The sequence below is a fragment of the Eleutherodactylus coqui genome, chromosome 8, assembly GCF_035609145.1.
Source record: "Eleutherodactylus coqui strain aEleCoq1 chromosome 8, aEleCoq1.hap1, whole genome shotgun sequence".
NCBI lineage: Eukaryota > Metazoa > Chordata > Amphibia > Anura > Eleutherodactylidae > Eleutherodactylus > Eleutherodactylus coqui.
Genome location: NC_089844.1, coordinates 61486336 through 61508815, shown reverse-complemented (window position 1 = coordinate 61508815; position 22480 = coordinate 61486336). Strand labels below are relative to the sequence as shown.

Genomic DNA, 22480 nt, shown 5'->3' with positions numbered 1-22480 from the left:
TTCACATGGACCGGATTTGCCGCAGAGTTTACAGTAGCTGTCAATTTTATATCTGTTACCGCGTCGGAATTCACCTCTCCTCAATGAGGTGGTGAATTCTGTACAGGAATAGGCGATAAAACTCGCAACACAATGGTACCCGTTTGGAGGCACGTTTTCTGTGGCTGATCTGCAGCGAAATACCAGCTGCGGACATTCTGCTGCAAATCAGCTCGGTGTGGACCCAGTTTACGGATGGAAGAAAAATAATGGGTTGCAAATCAAGTAATAAGGCCGCCTGCAGATGAGCGGGTCGGATCCGGCAGCGAGAATTCTCGCCGCGGGACCCGACCCGAGAGCCTGCAGGGACGAGCGCGTACTCACCCGCGCTTGGCGGCCCCGGCTCTTTCATGTGCCGGCTGCCGCGCAGCCGGCGCATGCGCAGACCGGAGCCGGCGGCCGGGTGAGTGCATGCCCCGCACAAAAATAGGACATGCTGCGGTTTGTTTGCCGCGTGAGATTTTGCGCGGCCAAACCGCGGCCGTCTGCATAGGAGTGTGTATTGTAATGCACTCCTATGCAAAATTTCAGTGGCGGAAATACCGCGGGAAATACCGCCGCGGGATTTCCGCCCGTGTGCAGGCGGCCTTAGGGTGTGAGTTCCTAAAGTGATGGAAGAGAGAGATCGCTGCGATTGTGCAGTCTCGGAGTTCTTTCAGTCAAACTCTGTCCTCCCCCAGAAACCACGTAGACGCATACTGAGCTTCCTCCATGTGTACAGTATGACCATCTTATCCCTCCCAACGTTTCATCGACATTCACTGAACACCTTTAAAGGGAACCTGTCAACAACTTAGAGCCCCATAAACTACATTATGGAACTTAAATGAGAGGGAACAGGAAATCCAGGGAGCTGTACGTACACTCACTGAGTTCCCCATTCCAAAGAAATCAGGGTGTGCACACTGCGTGACTCTTTTCAGAAGACTGTGTGCATGCGCTTTCCCATAGAGATCAATGTGGGAGCGTGTGCATAAAAACTTCCAAGCAAAGTCACGCAGTGTGCACGCACTCCCTTCTCAGGGACACAGCGCTGGAATGGGGGACCCAGGGAGTATAAACCGCAGCTCCCTGTACTCCTCATTCCCTTACCTTTGAGCTCTATAATGTAGTTTATGGAACTCAAAAGAAGCTGACAAGTGCCCTTTAAGCTATGCCCCTACTGTACCTGGGAATGCCCACTTTGTGCATAGTTGTATACACCCTGTCCACTTTTGCCTGCTTTGCTGGACAATCCCACCCTCTAGTATATCAATAAGTGGCTTTCTGTGATTTTTTTTAAATTAAAGGTGAGGTTTACGGAACATCTTGCTTCAGCAGTGACTGATCAGTCCTTTCAATGCAGTATCTCTGGTGTAGCTCAGCATTCTTTGCAATGTTCTAGTGATAGTGTGACTCTTTTTCCTTACAAGTTACCCCCATTGAATGGGTTAACAAACCACAGAGAGGAGGAAGTAAAAAAAATGGTTTACTCAGGAGGATTTCTAGTTTCTGGAATTGAGAATATGAAACTCAGCTGGCTTCAACTTCTAATCTGATTTATAATATTTTTTATTAACGCCCATACTGCTTTTGATACATTTTTGCTGTCCTTTATACATTAGGCTGCTTTCACACCTACGTTAGGACTCAATTCAGAACTGAAATAAGATGGAAGCAAAGCCAATTTTTTCCCCCATTGATTCCAATGGGGTTTAAAAAAAATGGAAAACAAACGGAGAGGCTTCTATTTGCTTTCAATCCGGGGAGGTTTCTGTTTTTTTTAACGGAAAAATAAGGTTGAATCAAGGTTGCGCCAATTTTTACATAGTAATGCTGCATGCACCAGTCCAATTACTAATTTTAACACATAAAATGGGGCAAAAGCATGAAGAAAAACCCCAACCTATCCATGGAGTTTATTTTGCACCAAAAAAAGGCAGCAATTTCCACATAACCCAACCATATGCGCCAAAATTGTACCAGTTTTCAACTGGAAATAGGTTTTACTCCAAAGATTTTATTCTGCATCAGCTACTAAATATGAATTAGTTAACAGTCAGACTAATGATAAAACAAAGCATGGGGTAAAAAAATCAAGAAAAAAGTAAATAAATAAAAAAAAGGATCTATCTACTTAGGTTTATTTTATACAATAAAGGCACCAAAATAAGTGTACGCCAAAAAGGCCTCTTCATTTACACAAACTTTCATTCAGGTAGACAAAAGCTTGCCATGACTCACTCGGGGTTTTTACACATATGGCCTTATGAGCCTGGCCTTAATGGGAAGAAGAAAAAAAAAATAGCCGAGCTCATCAGATCTTTTTCTTCTTTTTGGTGCAAACCATTTGTAAGTTTGTCTAGAACTCTCTGTGCCCTAATTCTGGCCTAGTTTTAGATACAAATCTATAAGAAATGCATTTATAATTAAGGCCAATGTGTATGTGACTCTCAACCAGTCCAGGTTTTGCCCTGAATCGCTGTCAGGTTTAAGTAGCTGCATATTTCATGATCACAATTGGGATTCTCTTTCTTTTTTGTTTGTTTTAATCTTTTAACTTGAGTGTTAAATTTAAATACAATTAATGCCCCTTCCAGATCCGTGTTATTATTTCCGTTGTTCGAGTCTGTCAAGCATTCGCTATACCGCCCAGCAATTTCCCAGGTAATGTAGTGCAGCATGCTGAAAAAAAAATGTACATATTACTGGAACAAGCCACAGTTTCCTGTGTTATATAAGAACTAGTACCTCTGCAATAATAGTAGCCAGGATAATCGCAGGGCAGTCTTGTTCATTCCCGATGTCGCCTGGTCCTCTGTTTTTTTTCTCTTCCTGCATAAAAATCAATGGGACAATTCAAATGAAGTAATTTTATTAGGAGTATATCATCTACACGTGCAAACAAACCTCTGCTGCTGGTGCTGCTCTACTTTTAATTCTAATACATTTTAGCCCTTAAATTAGATTCTTTCAGGTGACAACTACTACCATAGAAATATAGAAATTGACAGGAGAAAAAGACCCCATGGTCCATCTGGTCTACCCTTATATTATTTCCTTTTTAGGTCTCCCTTAGGATAGATCTATACTTATCCCAGGCAGCTTGAATCAATTTATTGTTATTTTCCATCCACGTCTGCTGGAAGTTTGTTCCAAGCATTTAAAGTTTTTCCCTGAAAGTAAGATCTACCCCAATTGTCGGGAAAGGCTTGAAATATAAGTCCTTCCCCCAAAATAAGCCCTAGCTAAAGTACAGGAAAAAAAACCCATCAATACTCACCTGGCCCATGGCGTCCGAGTCCCTCGCGATTGTTCCCGATGCTGCGGCAAGCTGCCGTGTCCTCTGTGCTGAGAAACCCTCTTCCTTCTGGTGAAGGGGCATTGAATACCCCGCCTCTAGCAAAGTGAGCGCTGTGACTGGATCGAGCGCCAGCCAATCAGAGCGGGGCTCGGTCATTCACAGCCATTCAGTGAATGACATCACTGAATGGCTGTGATTAGCTCATTGAGAGCCAGCTGTGATTGTCTGGCGCTCAATCCAATCACAGCGTTATCTTTGCTGGAGGCGAGGTATTCAAAGCCCCGTCACCAGAAAGAAGAGGATATCTCAGGGCAGAGTACACTGCAGACTTCCGCATCGCCATCGGAGGTCAGCAGCGTGAGGCACCAGGATGCCATGGACCAAATGAGTATAACCCACCCCCCACACGCACCCTTAAAAATAAGACACTGTGCCTCTTTTGGGGCAAAAATTAATATAAGACAGGGTCTTATTTTCAGAGAAACATGGTACTACTCTTTCAGTAAAATAATATTTCCTGACGTTGCGTCTGATTTCTCCCCCCCTCCCAACTAATTTCAGATTGTACCCCCTTGTTCTAGTGTTTAACTTTCTGAACCTTATTTAAACCTTTAAAGGGGTTGTCCCGCGCCGAAATGGGGTGTTTTTTTTTTCAATAGCCCCCCTGTTCGGCGCGAGACAAACCCGATGCAGGGGTTTAAAAAAAAAAAACGGATAGTACTTACCCGAATCCCCGCGCTCCGGTGACTTCTTACTTACCTTGCGAAGATGGCCGCCGGGATCTTCACCCTCGGTGGACCGCAGGTCTTCTGTGCGGTCCATTGCCGATTCCAGCCTCCTGATTGGCTGGAATCGGCACACGTGACGGGGCGGAGCTACGAAGAGCCGCTCTCCGGCACGAGCGGCCCCATTCAGAAGGGAGAAGACCGGACTGCGCAAGCGCGTCTAATCAGGCGATTAGACGCTGAAAATTAGACGGATCCATGGCGACGAGGATGCTAGCAACGGAGCAGGTAAGTGAATAACTTCTGTATGGCTCATAATTAATGCACGATGTACATTACAAAGTGCATTAATATGGCCATACAGAAGTGTATAACCCCACTTTGTTTCGCGGGACAACCCCTTTAACATATTTAAAAGTTTCAATCATGTCCCCCAGGCTAAAGAAATTAAGTGCTTTAAGCCTTTCCTGATAAGTTTTGTTCTTCAGACATTCCACCATTTTTGTGGCCTGACTTTGGACTTGTTTTCTCGTATGAATGTCTTTTTGTAGATGAGATCTCCAGAACTGGACACAATATTCCAGATGTGGTCTCACACCAGAGCTCTATAGAGCGGGATCAATCTCCCTCTTTCTACTGGTAATACCTTAAGCTATGCAGCTGAGCATCCTACTTGCTTTCTTTGCGATTTGACTGCACTGTGGACTCATTTTGAGACAGTCAGAAATCAGAACACATAAATCCTTCTCTTCTGAAGCCCTGCATAACACAGAACATATAGTTTGATGCTCATTTCAAGAATTTCTTCCAAGTGCACTATTTACATTTGGAAACAAACTGCAGTTTCCATTATTTTCACCATTAAGGCAAAATCTTTCTCCATTTCAAGACACCTCCAGGAATATCAACCCTATTGCACACTTGTGCACAGTCATATCATCAGCAAACAGACAGGCGTTACCCATTAACCTTTCAATGTCACTTACCAACATAATAAAAAGAATACACAGATCAGACCCTTGTGGTCAAGACTTGTAACTAGTCCCTTTTCATAATACACTTTCATAACAACATTCTGACATCTATCTTTTAACAGATTGTGAATCCAATGGACAATCAAAAGGATTAAAGGGGTTGTCCCGCGCCGAAACGGGTTTTTTTTTTTTTCAATAGCCCCCCCGTTCGGCGCGAGACAAACCCGATGCAGGGGTTAAAAAAGAAAACTGGATAGTGCTTACCTGAATCCCCGCGCTCCGGTGACTTCTTACTTACCTGGTGAAGATGGCCGCCGGGATCTTCACCCTCGGTGGATTGCAGGGCTTCTGTGCGGTCCATTGTCGATTCCAGCCTCCTGATTGGCTGGAATCGGCACGTGACAGGGCGGAGCTACAAGGAGCCGCTCTCCGGCACGAGCGGCCCCATTCAGAAAAGAAGAAGACCGGACTGCGCAAGCGCGTCTAATCCGGCGATTAGACGCTGAAAATTAGACGGCACCATGGAGACGAGGACGCTAGCAACGGAGCAGGTAAGTGAATAACTTCTGTTTGGCTCATATTTAATGCACGATGTATATTACAAAGTGCATTAATATGGCCATACAGAAGTGTATACCCCCACTTGCTTTCGCGGGACAACCCCTTTAAGTCTAATTTTCAAAAACTTAACAGCTGTTGAACTAGGTATTATTGTATCTTGTCACCAACAGGAAGTACTAGTGGAGACAAGACTGACAGGCTGGTTACGCCCCCCCTGCAGCTGATTGGCTGTTCAGCTGCCTGGCGTCCAGGTCCTGGAAGGACACTAAGCTTCCAGAGTCAGCGTGCAGCGGAGGACAGCGGCAAACCTGGGAGTGGTGGCGTGGAGGAGCGCAAGCCGATCCAGAGGCTGAGCCGTCAGGGGAGGAGAGCGATAAGCCTGCAACCGCTGGCAGTGCTGCCAGGACATGCTGAGCCACAGGCTGCAGGAGAGGCAAAGAATCCGTAATCCAGGAACATTAGCGCCAAGAGACGGATCAACGGCGGCATGGGAGACAGTGGGAGTGCAGCAAGCACAGCCGCAGCAGTTAGGCAGCTGAGGGTGAGCCTCAGCGCAGGGGGATTACTGCAGCGCAGAGCTTCTGCCTACAGGGGACATGCAAGGGAAACGGCACCTCCGGCCAAACTCCTAACAGCAGCGTGTGTATAGATTGTTGCCTGGGCTGCATGGTTAGGGTTAGAGGTTGGTGTTCAGGTTAGGCTTAGATTATTTACTGTAAATACTTCCATGTTACCCCTGGAACATGGAAGTCTTTACAGCAAATAATCTAAGCCTCACCTGAGCACCAACCACTAACCCTAACCGTCCAGCCCCGGCAACAATCTATACAGACACTGTTGCTAGGACCTTACAGAAGTCACCCAATGGGGAGCTAGGGGTGTGACAGGGGCGCTCCAGCACCAAAGCCCTGTCAAACCTCTAATTTCCTGGTGGTGACAAGATACAATAATACCGTTGAACTGTATCAAGGCTTTACTAAAATCCAGATAGGCGATATCCACAGCCTCACCTTCATCCACCACTTTTGCGACATAGTCAAAGAAATCAATGAGATCGGTTCCTTACTAATATAATGTATACGTTTGGTTATCAGTTCATGCTAAAAAGTGCTGGAGAAATAAAGAGCTGACAGATACCTCTGGTGCTACTTATCTCCTGGGGGCAATAAGGTTCTGACAGACTTTGCATTCGGGAAACATCTACCAGCTTCATCAATATTTGATTGGCAGCTGATGCCATTAATGTCTATGAGCTCTTCAGAAAATCTAAAGTCTATAATCATCTAGACAAAAAAAATTGGACTAAACCTTCAAATAAAAACTAAATTAAATTCCGATTAGCAGTAGGCATAATTACCTGATAACTCCAGTGCCCCAGTTCGTCTACGTCCCGGATGTATACATGGTAATGGCCTCCATAACATCCTCCCTTGTGTATGATAACTGAAAAGAGCTCATACATTTGCACTGAATCCTCCAAGTGATTCTAAAAGAGAGAGGAGAAGCAGTGAATGACAATGGAAATAGAGGAAAACATGAGGAAGCACAATGTAAGCAGATTCTTTAAAAAGCGGAGAAAATGGTTTTTAAAAAAAACAAAAAAAAACACAACGTTTAAAAGTTATATTTCCAATTTGAAACAACTATGAAATATCTACAAGATATCCTATAGAGGTCGGATAGGTGAGGTTTCTTTCTTTGCATTTCATTTCCTCTGATATTACTTGACAAGCGGAACTGATCTCTAGTAATATTAAAGGGGTTGTCCCGCGAAAGCAAGTGGGGGTATACACTTCTGTATGGCCATATTAATGCACTTTGTAATGTACATTGTGCATTAATTATGAGCCATACAGAAGTTATTCACTTACCTGTTCCGTTGCCAGCGTCCTCGTCTCCATGGTGCCGTCTAATTTTCAGCGTCTAATCGCCGGATTAGACGCGCTTGTGCAGTCCGGTCTTCTTCTTTTCTGAATGGGGCCGCTCGTGCCGGAGAGCGGCTCCTTGTAGCTCCGCCCCGTCACGTGCCGATTCCAGCCAATCAGGAGGCTGGAATCGGCAATGGACCGCACAGAAGACCTGCGGTCCACCGAGGGAGAAGATCCCGGCGGCCATCTTCACCAGGTAAGTAAGAAGTCACCGGAGCGCGGGGATTCAGGTAAGCACTATCCAGTTTTCTTTTTTAACCCCTGCATCGGGTTTGTCTCGCGCCGAACGGGGGGGCTATTGAAAAAAAAAAAAAAAAAACGTTTCGGCGCGGGACAACCCCTTTAACCAAAACACGGTTTCACTACTAACCACTCTGAGCAAAAAAATAAATAAATAGGAGGCAGAGACCAATTGAGTCACAATTAGAGATGAGCAAGCGTACTCGCTAAGGCAAACTACTCGAGCGAGTAGTGCCTTATGCGAGTACCTGCCCGCTCGTCTCTAAAGATTCGGGTGCTGGCGGGGAGCGGCGGGGGAGAGCGGGGAAGGAATGGGGGATCTCTCTCTCACTCTCTGCCCCCGCTACACCCTGCTCACTCCCGCAACTCACCGCTCTCCCCCGCCGGCATCCTAATCTTTAGAGACGAGCGGGCAGGTACTCTTATAAGGCACTACTCGCTCGAGTAGTTTGCCTTAGCGAGTACGCTCGCTCATCTCCAGTCATAATGTATCCGATTTACATGGTGAAATGTCTACCAACAAAATAATAGTATTAATTCAGGCAATCAAATAAATTATGCTAAGGAATGTTCCCTGGCAGTTTAGCATAAGGTATACAGGTGTTTGCACATAGACATTTATAAAATAAAAAGGTAAACCCCTCTCAAACCTGCTCACAAAATGGGCGGATGTTGAGGCGTGTAGGGAAGGTGTATCGTGACGTCTCTTTATACCGCTCACACTTTGTGAAGTCAAAGTTGAACCTCAACAGAGAAAACGTGAGGAAGGGTGGCAATTTTCCCAGTTTGGCAGACTGTAGAGACAAAAAAGGAACATTTAATTTTTAAGCACAAAGTGGAACTGAAGGAAATCCTGCAAATTACATTCTTCTTGGACAACTGCCATTTTGGAATGATTGCCCTACAAAGATGATTGGTTGGGAGCAATTTAATAGGCTGGCGCTTCCCGCATGGCACATTGCCCGGCTTGACAGATATAGCAGAAATACAGAAGTAATGTTCAGCCTGTACTCTAAATGCAATTTGTGGAGCAGTGTGACTACTGAACTAAGGAGTCATTTAGTTACTCCCTGATAGACAATTTTTCCGAGGTAGGTATGTAAAGTGTCTAGTGAGTACGTGGCCTGCCTTAGCTATGTGCAACCTGTGTGGTCACACAGGGGGGCGACCACCAGCCTGTAGGCTGGGGTCAGTCACTCTCCTTAGGTCTGCCTGGCCAGATGATCTACTACGTCTGTGGGGCAGCATCTTGTGAAGCTACATGAATCCTCCTAGTTTAGTCTTTTCTCTGCTATTCCAAGGTGCCGTTGTCAGCCCATCAGCACCCCAATCACTTAGTGCTGCTATTGTATTTATGTTATGAGCTTGGTTCTAGGGCTGTATTTATGTTATGAGCTTGGTTCTGGTGCCGTATTTATGTTATCAAATTACTTTCATACATTATTTATTTACTGAGCTGTTCTGGAGTGGATAAGCTTCTATTTTGCTGCTTTCCACGTAAACAGAATACAGGCAGATTGTCTGTCATTGCAATATATTATATATCATATATCTTTTTTTTTCTAACGACGAGGAGGCACAGGGTGCCATCTAACTGTAAGGCCAACACTGCATAAGAGTTAAACTTTCATCCTATTGCACATCTAAAATTGAATCTTATTCTTGTCCCCCCCCCCCCACTCCCCGAGTCAGCGATGATGGAAAGGCTTGACACATTTTCCTGATTTTTCTGCCCTGTGATCATCAGGTAGGATGCTTTTTAAGGGGAGCAAATTCTTATATTTAAGGGAACCCGTAAACAAAACTTAAGTAGAAGAAACAGAGTAAGGCACCTTGGCGGCAGGGACAAGCTTGTCACAGGCTCCACAGCGGTACAGATTGTCTCCATCAAAGATTTCTTCTTCCACATACATAGTGCATAAAGATTCCTCCAGACTACTCATGTCTTTCACAGCTACTGTAAGATCGAGGAAATCTTCCTGTGTGAATGTAGAAGGAATATAGCAGTCAGGAAGAAAGAACATGCCGCATAGTTTGCACACATTGCCTTGTCCATGATATTGTTAACTACTGCACATACTACTGGTGCATAGAAAAGGGAGTCTATCAGACGCAAGTGACAAGGTCAGCAGCCCTTTTCTTTAGCGCGGATTTTAGCTCTGAGGCCTCATGTCCACGGAGAAAATCGGGCCCGCTACGGATTCTCCATGGAGAATCTGTAGTGGGTCCCTCCTGTCCCGCGGACATGAGGGCTGAAAATAGGAATAAACTCACCTGCTGTGGGCCGTGCGTATTTCCCTTCCTTTGTGGCCGGATCTTCTTTCTTTGGCCTGGCGGATGTGCTCGGCATGCTGGCTGCATGACGCGCGCATGTGCAGGGCACATCCACCGGGCCAAAGAGAGAAGTTTCCGGCTGCGAAGAAAGGAAGACCTGCATCGCCCGGAGCAGGTTAATTTAATTCAGGCACGGGTCTCCTGCGGATCCGGACGGCTTCCATAGAAGCCTGCGGGAGCCGTCCCCGCGGGAGACCCGCACCTAAATGGCGCATGTCCGGATTTCTCCTGCACGCAGGACCTGCGCCTGACGGGAAAAATGACATCCGCAGGTATTTAACTACCTGCGGGTGTCTAATGCATCCCTATGGGGCGTGGATCCGCGTGGAGGAAAAACGCTGTGGATTTAAAATCCGAATTTGCCCGTGGACATGAGGCCTGACACGTATGAAGATACGTCAATACTGAAACCTGATCGTTCTTTGTTTTCATTAGTAGCAATTTTTGACAGGGCATGTTGGAAGTAGAGGGTTCCAGGACCTCACCTGCCTCTCACTGACATGTCCACATTGCTGGCACTGGATACGGTTAACAATTGTTCCATGATACAAGTTCTTGATGAGATCATGGCCAGAAGTACCCTCAAGAGAGCTTTCCAAGGCACTGAACAAAATGCGATTTAACTCCTGGACATCCTGCTGGCCAGTTTCCTGTAAGCGTCACAGTCGTAAAACAAGGGTATAGAAGGATCAATAACAAAGAAGTAATGTGAACATTCAAAATGCTCTAAATAATGAATGACATCATAAATCTGCTTATTTATTACAACTCAACCCGCTATTTTTAATACTTTTGAGAGATGCAGAATTAGCAAACAAACTTTAATCAATAATAAGATAAGGCGCCAGCCAGTTGTTAGAACTGACCACATCACCATTAAAATACAAAAGTGGACAGCTCAAACCTCCCAAATATAACAGCGAGATCAAACTAAAGGTTTTATATTCCAAACTGTATGTGTATATATAAGAAAGTAAGCAAGAATACCAGCATGTAATAGAAAGGAAAACTGTATCATCAAGCAGAAACTAAACTAAAAGTGCCATGCATGCATTACTACTGGGTCCTTAAAGCATATGGACACTGGAAACATACATTTCACCTTCTTTAGCCATGAACAGAGAAACTGTACAGGTTTCTGTATATTTAAAAAGTAATTGTAGGGATTTCTATTTAACCCTTTCCAATCCACTGTCTGACCTCTGAAGACATTATGATTTAAGGCTGTACAGCTCTGATGTTGGAAGATCTCCGTCAGGGTTCTCTTACTGTATATTGCCAGCCTCTCTGCTGTCGGAGCCTATTAAACGTGTCACCTCATGCAGTACTGGCTTTACCCAGCAGATAGCGCTGTTGTATAATGGCAGAAAAAGAGTAAGCCCCCTAGGAAAACCAGGATACAAATTGGATTGGAAAGGGTTAGTAGAAATAAAAAAAATACAAGTAATATATAAAAGGAAAGACCTCATTATTATCCCAGCCAAAGCTGCTTGTAAGGTCGGAGGTTGATGCAGCCTGCTGATCCACGAGAAGGAGTTGTGCAAACAGTCGCTGTAATTGCAATGGAATGATTCGAACCTGGAAAAGAATAATAAATTAAGTGAAATGATTTATGGATCAAAGGACAAAACATGTAAAATGTCTTATTTCTATCGTTTCCATTTCCAGACCTGTGTAGCAGCATAATCTTCTATCTACTAATTTTACAAGTTGTTATATTAATTTGTATTGCATTATGTTTGCACAAAGTGTATGATTGAACCAGTGATTTTTGGCGTTTGGTATAATAATAATGCAATATTTTTGAACCATAATTTTACAAGTTTCCCTGATTAAAGTCAAGTTACATCATTTTGCAATGAATTACCATACATGTTAGTGGTAAACTACCAATGGTGAATCACTTGCTTTTGATCAAAACTCTTGACATGTCCCTATGGTTACACTTTAAACCTCCACTTTTATACTTAAAGGGGTTCTGACATGAAAAAGAAAAAATTGTACTCACCTTGCCTGGCCTGGCCCGATCGCCAGGCATGTCCCCTCCAGCCGGCATCTTCTTCTGTGCCTTTAAAGCAGAGCAGGAGCGGTCAAAAAGACCGCTTCCTGCTCTGGTCCGTCCGTCAGGCACTTCCGAGGTCAACGGACGGACCGCCACAGCAAGCACGTCACAAGCAGTGCTTGCTGTGGGCGGCCCGTCCGTCCGGCTGAACTCCGTAGTGCTGCGCATGCGCAGTGGAGACGCAGCCCGTCCTGACTCCTGTCAGAGGGCACCTCTCCACTGCGCATGCGCGCGATCCCGGAGCGGCGCGGCTGCTGGAGGAAGAAGACTGCCTGCCGGGAGGCATACTAGCACTTTCTGCTTAGGTTAAGCAGCGCTGCTGATTAGAGCCACCTGATTGGCTCTTCGGCACCACGTGACTGCACAGCGTGCACCAATCAGGTGGCTCTAGTCAGGCTGCTTAACCTAAGCAGAAAGTGCTAATATGCTGCCGGGAGATGACCCCCTGATGTCAACAACAACAGAAGAACAGGTAAGTATAAGATTTTTATGCTTTAGCAGCCATTAACCCATGGGTTCCCTGTGTCCATTAGGCAGACCAGGGAACAATGGCTGCTAAAGCATAAAAAAATTATTCATGTCAGAACCCCTTTAATCTAGTGCACCTTAATTACACAATCCTATTCTGAAACAGGTCATAAATCCCCAAGAAGGAAGAATAAATAAATAGGAAAAAAAAATACAGCACCTTGGAATCGGGGACATCTTTCTCATCAAGAGATCCCAGCTCTTCAGGGCTCAAGGCAAAAAGGGCTTCTGTTGAAAAACAAATACAAATGACTATTAATTAAAGAAGCTCATTTACTACAATAATTTCTGCAATCCACCAGATACAGTACCATTCCTTTAGACCTCTTTCACATGAGTGACAGCGATATTACCCCAAGAAAATCGCGGCAATATCACAACTGTGTTCCCAGGAATTTTGTGTGATATAGTTTTATTGCGGGGATACTGCATTTTGCCGTGATTTGGGGGTAGGTCTTATTTTTCCTGAAAGTAAGACCTACCCCAAACAAACTCTACTCTTATGTATCAGAATTTTTGGGAGGCTCAAAATATAAGCCCTACCCCGAAAATAACCCCTAGCTGAATGAAATTTTATATATATATATATATATATATATATATATATATATATATATATATATATATATATATATATATATACACACACACAGTACCTAACAGACACGGTCCTGGTCCTCCTGCTTGTCTCCGGTGCTTCGGCACACGTGTTAGCAGTCCTCCCTTACTGACACAAGCTCGCTTCCTGGTAACTGGGTTTATAAATCTCTCTCACTCTTCCCCCCGTTGCCCCCCCCCCCCCCAGCCTGCTCGGACGGGAATGCAGTTACTCGAGAAGAACGATGCTCGCTTGAGTAACTGCCTTATCTGAGCGTGCTCGCTCATCTCTATAATAAACTTTAACAATTCCCTTAAAACTACCTATTAATTATTTTTTATTATAATGAATCTAATAAATATAAAGTACCGTATATACTCGGGTATTAGCTGAACCGAGTCAATAAGTTTTATCACAAAAAACTGGTAAAACTTATTGACTCGAGCATAAGCCTAGCTAGACTCAAGTATATACTAGGTAAAGAAAAAATGCAATACTCACCCCCCAGCCGGCCTCTGTGTCCCCCAGAACGATGGTCTCCCCGGCAGTGCAACATGCTGCTTGGGAATTATCCCCGCTGTCATCTCCCTGCTCGTCTTTGAATTCCCCCGCCATCAGCGCTGTGATTGGATTGAGCGCCAGGCAATCACAGCCGGCGCTCGATAAACCACTTACAGTCATTCAGTGATGTCATTCACTGAATGGTTGTGAATGATCGAGTGCCGGCTGTGATTGGCTGGCGATCAATCCAATCACAGCGCTTACCTACACAGCACTGATGGTGGGAGAATTCAATGCTGAGCAGGGAGATGACAGCAGGGAATTCTCAAGCAGTTTGCCGCACCACCGGGGAGACCATCGAGCCAGGGACACAGACGCCAGCTGGGAGGTGAGTATTGCAGGTTTTTTGTTGTCGTTTTTTTTTTTACCTCACTCGAGTATAAGCCGAGGGTTTTTTTTTCAGCATTAAAAAAATGTGCTGAAAAACTAGGCTTGTACTCGAGTATATATGGTAAATCTGTTTAAGTGTTTATTCCTACTGGAAAGCTAGCGTTTAATGTCAAGATCCAGTAGGTTTCTCTTTTGAGAACCATTTCCTGGTTTATTTTATATTTTCTGGACTTTCTAACTTTTTCTATACCAAATAATGCCAAATTAATTAGATCTCCTAAATGTACCTCTAAAAAATATCTGACCGCTCCTGAACTACTAGGATTGGAGCTTTTCATTTGTCTAACATGTTCTGCAATGCGCGTTCTGATTTTTCTTGTGGTACATGCCACATAATAAATACCACATGCAGTACGTTATTACATATATTATATTTACGGAGTTACAATTTATAAAGCTATTAATGTTGAATTCTCTATCTCCTTCACTATTAGTAAATTTATCTTTCCTCAAAGCCTCCCCTTCATCTCCAAATTACTAGAACGCCTGGTCTACTCCCGTCTCACAGGCTTTCTCTCCGACAACTCATTCCTTGACCCCCTCCAGTCTGGTTTCCGCTCTCTACACTTGACCAAAACTGCCCTCAGAAAAGTATCAAATGACCTGATGACAGCAAAGCCGAGAGGTGACTACTCCCTACTAATCCTCCTTGACCTGTCTGCTGCATTTGACACTGTCGACCATAACCTCCTTCTCACTATGCTCCGCTCTATCGGTCTAAAGGTTACTGCTCTCTCCTGGTTCTCCTCCTACCTCTCTGACCGCTCCTTCAGTGTCTCATTTGCTGGCTCTATCTCTTCTCCACTTCCTCTTCTCTATCTATACAGCCACAATTGGACAAACCATCCACAAATTTTGCCTCCAATACCATCTCTACGCTGACGACACCCAACTATACCCCGTGAGATCTTTGAATCATTTCTCCAAAATATCACTGACTGTCAGTCCGCTGTCTCTAATAGTATGTCCTCTCTTTTTCTCTAACTTAAAGGGGTTGTCCCGCGAAAGCAAGTGGGGGTATACACTTCTGTATGGCCATATTAATGCACTTTGTAATGTACATTGTGCATTAATTATGAGCCATACAGAAGTTATTCACTTACCTGTTCCATTGCTAGCGTCCCCGTCTCCATGGTGCCGTCTAATCTTCAGCGTCTAATCGCCCGATTAGACGCGCTTGCGCAGTCCGGTCTTCTCCCTTCTGAATGGGGCCGCTCGTGCCGGAGAGCGGCTCTTCGTAGCTCCGCCCCGTCACGTGTGCCGATTCCAGCCAATCAGGAGGCTGGAATCGGCAATGGACCGCACAGCAGACCTGCGGTCCACCGAGGGTGAAGATCCCGGCGGCCATCTTCACAAGGTAAGTCAGAAGTCGCCGGAGCGCGGGGATTCGGGTAAGCTGAGAGCTGCCTGTGATTGGCTGAGTGCTCAGCCAATCAGATACAGCTCTTTCAGCAGGCAGGGATTTTAAATCCCAGCCTGCTGAAAGAGCTTCAGAGCAGTGCAGGGAAAAGACAAGCTGGACACAGCTGAGGACAGGGGAGTATATATATTTTTTTATTTTTAACAAATTTTAGGGATGATTCTCAGGGGAGGGCTTATATTTAAAGCCCTTCCCTAAAAATCACTACAGGACTTGCAGCAGCCCATTGCTTTCAATGAGATTGCAGAAGTGCCGGTCCCATTGAAAGCAATGGGAGAACATTGCGATCCAGAGACAGCTGTGGTAGGGAATTCTTTATTCCCTGCAGGGATGAAGAATTCCTTTACTGCATCTGTCACAGATGTGGCAAGTGCAGCAGGAAATTCTTTTTCCTTGTGGGGATGAAGGAAATGGCAGATGTGCCCCCCCCCCGGGGACACGGCAGCGGCAGACAGGTAAGTTTTTTTTAACACTAAAATTCTTGTTTTTAGGGAAGAGCTTACATTTAAAGCTCTTCCCTGAAAAACAATTACAGGGTACCAGCAGACCATTGTCTTCAATGGAGCCACCAGCAGCAGCCACGGCTCCATTGAAGACAATGCGTGCATTCCCTATGGCGCACGCATGTCCTATCTTAGCAGGCACACGCCTGTAAAGCACAGACATGTGCACACACCATAGGGAATGCATTGTTTCTAATAGAAGCGTGTTTTTGTGCGTGCATACATGCTCGTGTGAAGCCAGCCTAAAACTGACATCAGTTTTCTATCCAGCCGTTTTTCAGACGCCTCTGCACAATGCCAGTTGCTGCATTGGCTGCCCATTCACTGCAGAACTAAATATAAACTCCTCACCCGCACCACCATGCATTGCGCCTCTCCTGTCCGTACACAACCCAGCCCGCTCAATCCGATCCGCTAACACACTCAGACTAAATACACCTCCTACACGAACCTCCCATGCTTGCCTACAGGACTTCACCAGAGCAGCAACCAACTTTTGTAACGCTCTACCACAAGGCAGCCAGACAATTCTCAATGCACGAAATTTCAGACGCGCCTTAAAAGCAAACCTCTTCAGAGTTGCATAACAAATCTCGTGACCCTCTCTACGGGTCCCCACACCTTCCACCCTGCCTATCACATACGAGCTATACCCCTGCACCTACTTAACGTCCCACCCATTTGCTTTCTAATAACTGATTTCCACATGAAATCCCCTACTGCCTGTGTTCCCCATGCCTCGCTCCCCCCCCCCTTGTACCTCCTGTATCACCCCCACCCCATTTGTTTCTAACTGATTGCATTTCACCTGTAATTGATGTATTGTTTGCATTTCTCCCATGCTTAAAAAGCGCTGCAGAATAAATTGGCGCTAAACAAATGAAGATTATTATTATTATATCTACAGATTAAGAGCCAGAGACAACGAGTAAGGTGGGACTACTATTTTTTTTATATGGGATGACATGATATCACGTTCAGGAGATGTGAAGATAGTGTGAAAGGACTATGCTTCAATGTTCTGGGTCAGTATGCACCGCCAGCTATGTATGTGTACATTTGTGAGATGCATTTATTGGAGTCTCCACACAGGTGTCCAGCTGTATAACAACCAGGTACAAATTGGCAGACTGCGTACTGCTGTATCCATAGCAACTGAGGCCACAGGGGTTTGTGGGGTATGCAGTCTGCCCATAATTCCGCATTCAGTGCAGGAGGATAAAAGACCTGTGATGATGTCACTGCCATGTGATTAGGGTGGTGGAGCTAAGAGCCGGTAACTGACATCCCAGGTGCTGTCAGCCTCTGTATGTAACTCACACGTTACACACATACACACACAAATTGATAGAGAAGTGATCGTTAGCAGTTTGATATACAGATCTCTGGAAACAGTGATCTAATGGTTTGCTACCATTACATAAGTGTTCATCAGTGATCTGTATGTCTCATCATTGGAAGTCTGATTTAATTTGCTGTGATTACATTAGAATATAGACTGACATTTATGACACCTTGTACTCTGTCTGTAAAACAGTATATATGTTATTATTAGGAAGTTATAGTAGCAGTGTTTCTGGTGGCGCAGCACAGTAGTGGAGATGAAGGACCTGTGATGACGTCACGGTCATGCACCGCCCAATACCATATAACTGTGATGCTCATCCCAAGTGAATGGCTTACATGCTCTGCGCCTTATCACATGACGGTGATGTCATCAAAGGTCCTGCCTCCTTGTGCAGATTACGGGCCTACTACAAACCCCCTGCGGTCTCAGTTGCTATGGAATACTAAGGAACACTTAGCCAGACAGCAGCCGTGTGCGTACAGGACCTGTGATGATGTCACTGTCATGCAATCAGGGGCGGAGCATGTAACTCCCTCACTGGGGATGAAGGACCTTTGATGATGTCACCATCATGTGATCAGGGGCAGAGCATGCAAGTCACTCACAAACCCCCTCACTCACTCACGCAAGGACAGACAGGTCGTCATTAGTAGTTTGATATGTTAAAGGGAACCTGGCTGCTTTTATAAGCACAATAAATTAGGTTATGGTTAGAGATAGGCGAGCATACTCGCTAAGGGCAATTGCTCGAGCGAGCAGTGCCCTTAGCGAGTACCTGCCCGCTCGAGAGACAAGGTTCGGGTGCCGGCGCAGGGGAGCGGTGAGTTGCGGCAGTCAGCAGGGGGGGCGGGGGGAGGGAGAGAGAGATCTCCCCTCCGTTTCTCCCCGCTCTTCCCCGCAGCTCCCTGCCCGCCTCCGGCAACCGAACCTTGTCTCTCGAGCGGGCAGGTACTTGCTAAGGGCTATGCTCGCTCGAGCAATTGCCCTTAGCGAGTATGCTCGCTCATTACTAGTTATGGTGCTTATAGAATAGCTTCAGCTCAGTCCAGGGTGTAATTGTTATACTTACCGGGCTCCTCATTCCCACACGATCACCCCAGGAAGTTGGCGCTTGGTCAGTCAGTGGGACCCTTTTTATTCAGTCTGTGCACACGCATGCCACTGTTATCTACGGGGGTGCATGTGCACGGACTGGATGAAAAACAGCCAAACTGACTGACCAAGTACCAACCTCTTCGGGTGACCATGTGGGAATGGGGAGCCCAGTAAGTATAATAATCACCCCCTCCGGACTCGGCAGGCCCTATCCTAGAAGCATCATAACTTCATTTATGGTGCTAACAGGAGGCAACAGGTTCCCTTTCCCTGAAACACTCCTATGGAAGTCGACATATCCAGCATCGCCCTGGCCTAACGTTCATCCTATGTATAAAACACAAAATCTGTTTGTTTGTTTCGTGTACAAATCCATAGTTCTGGTCCGATTTGAGTGACATTTTGCATGAGCGTTCTTCAGCACCAAGTGATGATTATTGGCATAATTAAAAATCGAAAACTCACCTGTAATTTTAGTTGCCCATAGCAACCAATCACAGCTCAGTTTTCATTTCTTATACTGCTGAGGTAAAATAAAAGCTGCACTGTGATTGGTTGTTATATATTATACTGCTGAGGTAAAATGAAAGCTGTGCTATGGGCAACACATACTTTCTTTTGGACAGCTTTCATAACAGTGGGGTGGTCGGCTCATTTTTGTGGCCACTTTGTATAGTGGGGGGGGGGAGCGGGGTGGAGAGTAAGAGAGATCTTTCTCTCTCCCTCCCGATCCCCTCCACAACCCCCCCAGCCCTCCGAATCTTCAGGGACGAGCCAGCAGGTACTCTAAAAAGGCGATGCTTTCTCGAGTAAATCGCCTTAACGAGTATACTCGCTCATCTCTAATAAAAACGTTGTGCACCACATGGATATATCACCTAGTGAAACCATAAAACAAATGTTTCCTACATGGAATTACTAACAGAATCATAGATAATATTCCTAAAATACCTCGGAATTCTGGAGTAAAAAGTAAAGTTTGCACCAGGGAGTTAAGGTAGCAGGTGCTTCCTTGGTTCCTGAGGCCACTTAATCTGGTTTCTCCCCGTGGTTCCAGGATGTCAGAATCTTTGGATTTTGTTTTACTCCCATTAGTGGCTTTACTGTTTGATAGGAATGAGAAGTCTTCATCTTCTTCAAACAAATCCCCAAACATTTCTGATAGAGCACTGTGAGCCTGCAAAATGTAAAAGAACAACACTGTATATCTCATTGAGGATATTCTGCGACCACTGACAGGAGGCTATATCCATTCATTGGTAATCATTCCGGCTATTACAACTCCCGCCTCATTCATTACACTCCAGGTTGGGGTTCACGTTGGGCGCCGCTTAGGATTTTACAGCCAGGACAACCCAAATAGGATTGTTTCATTATTTGACATAACATGCCATGATTGCAGGGGACTACCACCACAGTGCCTATCAGAGAAAGCAACCATGGCTAGCATCTGCAGTTTTCAGTGGCTGCCTTAAAGGGGTTGTCTAGTTGTAAACAATTGATAGCTAGAGATAAGCGAACGTACTTGTTTAGAGCAATTACCCGATCGAGCATCGCTTTTTTCGAGTAACTGCCTAATCGGACAAAAAAGATTTGGGGGGGCGCTGGGGTGAGCGGGGGGTTGCGGTGGGGAGTAAGAGAGCTACCCCTAGCTCCACCCCGCCCCCCAAATCTTTTCACCCGAGTAGGCAGTTACTCGAAAAAAGCGATGCTCGATCGAGTAATTGTCCTAAACGAGCACGTTCGCTCATCTCTATTGATAGCCTATCGTTGATTACCAACATTATTGCAATTTGCCGCTCGTGAGTGGAGAATCGCTATGATTCTCTGCTCATGGACAGGGGGCGGCGCTTTCCATAGCAACGCTATGGAAAGCGTTCACTGCGTACCCCGCGGCCGGATTATCGCCACGGGGAACGCAATGAAAATTTGCCCATGGACAGGCAGCCTTAAAGACGGGCAACTGAGCGGAAACCGAACAGACCCTATGGAGTCCTTTCAGCGTTGTTCGGTTCCATTCTGAGACAGAGCCGTTCAGTCACGGGGATTCCCCGAATAGAGCAGGTAAGTGGAATCCCAGGTGTGAGACCACCCCAATATTGATTATCTATCAGTAACAGTATTGAGAAGTGGGGATCGCAGTCACAAGGTAGAAAAAAACGTGAATTTTCTGAATATTAACTTTGATCAACACAAGTAACCCAACTCTAAACGTGATTTACTATATTTATATTAAACGTCTCTTCATTTGTCATGGAATATCTATACTGTGCTGCGCAAATACGTGGTACAAATGCGTGCACAAAATGCGCTTACACCCGGGTGACACCGGTGTAAATCAAACCATGGCTAGTATGTTATCAGCCACCCTTATGACAACCTACTCTGGCATGAAAACAACACATGTAATATGCACTCACACACGCTGGTGTGAATGGGGCCTAGGACAATGGAAGCCCCAGAAGTAAACAGGAATATTCAAGAAATAATAGAAAGTTGTCACTATTGGACAAGGAGGAAAAAAAAACAGATACAATGGAGCCGATTTAGGAAACTGCGTGTAGGAAAATCTGTCTTGTTTGCTTTTCGCAGCCAATCACAGCGCAGCTTTCGCTCTGCAGGAGCCCAATTAAAAATGAAAGCTGCGCTGTGATGGGTTGCAATGGGGAACAGAAGGCAGGGTTTCCTGTATACACTTTCATGATGCTGAATGATAAGATGATCATAGAAAAAGCTGTGTAGTGGTCAGCAGTCATTGCTACAGGCAAATCACAGCACTACTGACATAAAGGAAGTACAACGACTACATGTGCCTCTATAGATACATGAAATCATTTAAAACTCTCCTACTCACAATACAAAACCGATGCGCGACTACACCGCACAATGCTTTACCTGTCAGTTACTCGGCCAAGCGGGCAGAAATGATTCCAAGTACTAGATCTGCTACCTGGGAGCCGCCATCTTTGTTGTGTATGCCGTCAATCTAAGATAGCTGCTGGGAAATGTAGTTTTAGCACACCGGAATAATAGTGTTGAACAAGGTCTAACGAACTACAAATACCAGCATGCTGTGCGCATCCCGATCTCTTGGAAAGCATATTAACTTTTTCCATCAGACTTCTGCCCTGTTCAGCAATTCCAGCAATCTGATTGGTTGTTTGGCTGGTTCACCGCCCCTTCACTGCCCCCTTTTGGGATGTGCACGAGGATAGAGTTACAGAGATGTGCTCGGTGCTCATGTTTATGCCATACATATAGTGTGTTGTGTGAACATGGTGCATATTAGTGTGTGGATATATATGTATGCAGGTATGTGTGTTAGGCTACTGCATGGTGGTGTGGTAGCATGTGCTCATGGGTGTATGTAGTTTGCGTGTATGTGTTGTGTTTTTATACAGTGCATATTAGCATGTGTAGGCTGTGTGTGGTGTAGCCAGAGCATATAAGCGTGTGGTTCTCTGTATGCGGTATGTGTGGTGTACTAGCATGTGATTCTGTGTATTCAGTACGTTGAAGCATGTGTAGGCTGTGTATGTGTTGTGCAAGTGCATGGTCCTGTGTATGCAGTACGTGTGGCGTGTGTTGTGTGAATATGGCACATTTGTGAGCATGCGGTGCATATTAGCGCATGTGTTTGAGCACATGCACTGCATATTAGCACAAGTGTTTGAGCGCGCACTGCATATTAGCATGTGTGGTACATATTAGTGCGTGCGATGCATATAAGCGCGTTTGAGTGCGCATATTAGCGTATTTGCGTGCGCACATTAGCGCGTGTGTGCGCACAATTTAGCTTGTACATTAGCGCGCACTTTAGCGTGCGTGTTTTCATACGTTTGTGCGCGGGGTGCATATCAGAGTGTGGTCGTGTGTGTGTGTGGGGGGGGG

The 22480-nt window shown here is 45.4% G+C and overlaps 1 protein-coding gene across 1 annotated transcript in view; it reads right to left on the bottom strand.

Moving 5' to 3' along the window:
- The window catches only part of USP40 (ubiquitin specific peptidase 40), a 62354-nt gene extending 40776 nt beyond the window's left edge, over positions 1-21578 (bottom strand). The window contains exons 1-9 of the mRNA XM_066575709.1: positions 21485-21578; positions 19541-19766; positions 12835-12902; positions 11549-11662; positions 10570-10734; positions 9583-9729; positions 8401-8544; positions 6940-7068; positions 2770-2853 (exon numbers count right to left, since the gene is read on the bottom strand). Of these exons, the coding sequence (XP_066431806.1) occupies positions 2770-2853; positions 6940-7068; positions 8401-8544; positions 9583-9729; positions 10570-10734; positions 11549-11662; positions 12835-12902; positions 19541-19745 (1056 nt within the window). The 5' untranslated portion in view covers positions 19746-19766; positions 21485-21578. The remainder of the gene's footprint in view (positions 1-2769; positions 2854-6939; positions 7069-8400; positions 8545-9582; positions 9730-10569; positions 10735-11548; positions 11663-12834; positions 12903-19540; positions 19767-21484) is intronic.
- Positions 21579-22480: the final 902 nt, after the last annotated feature.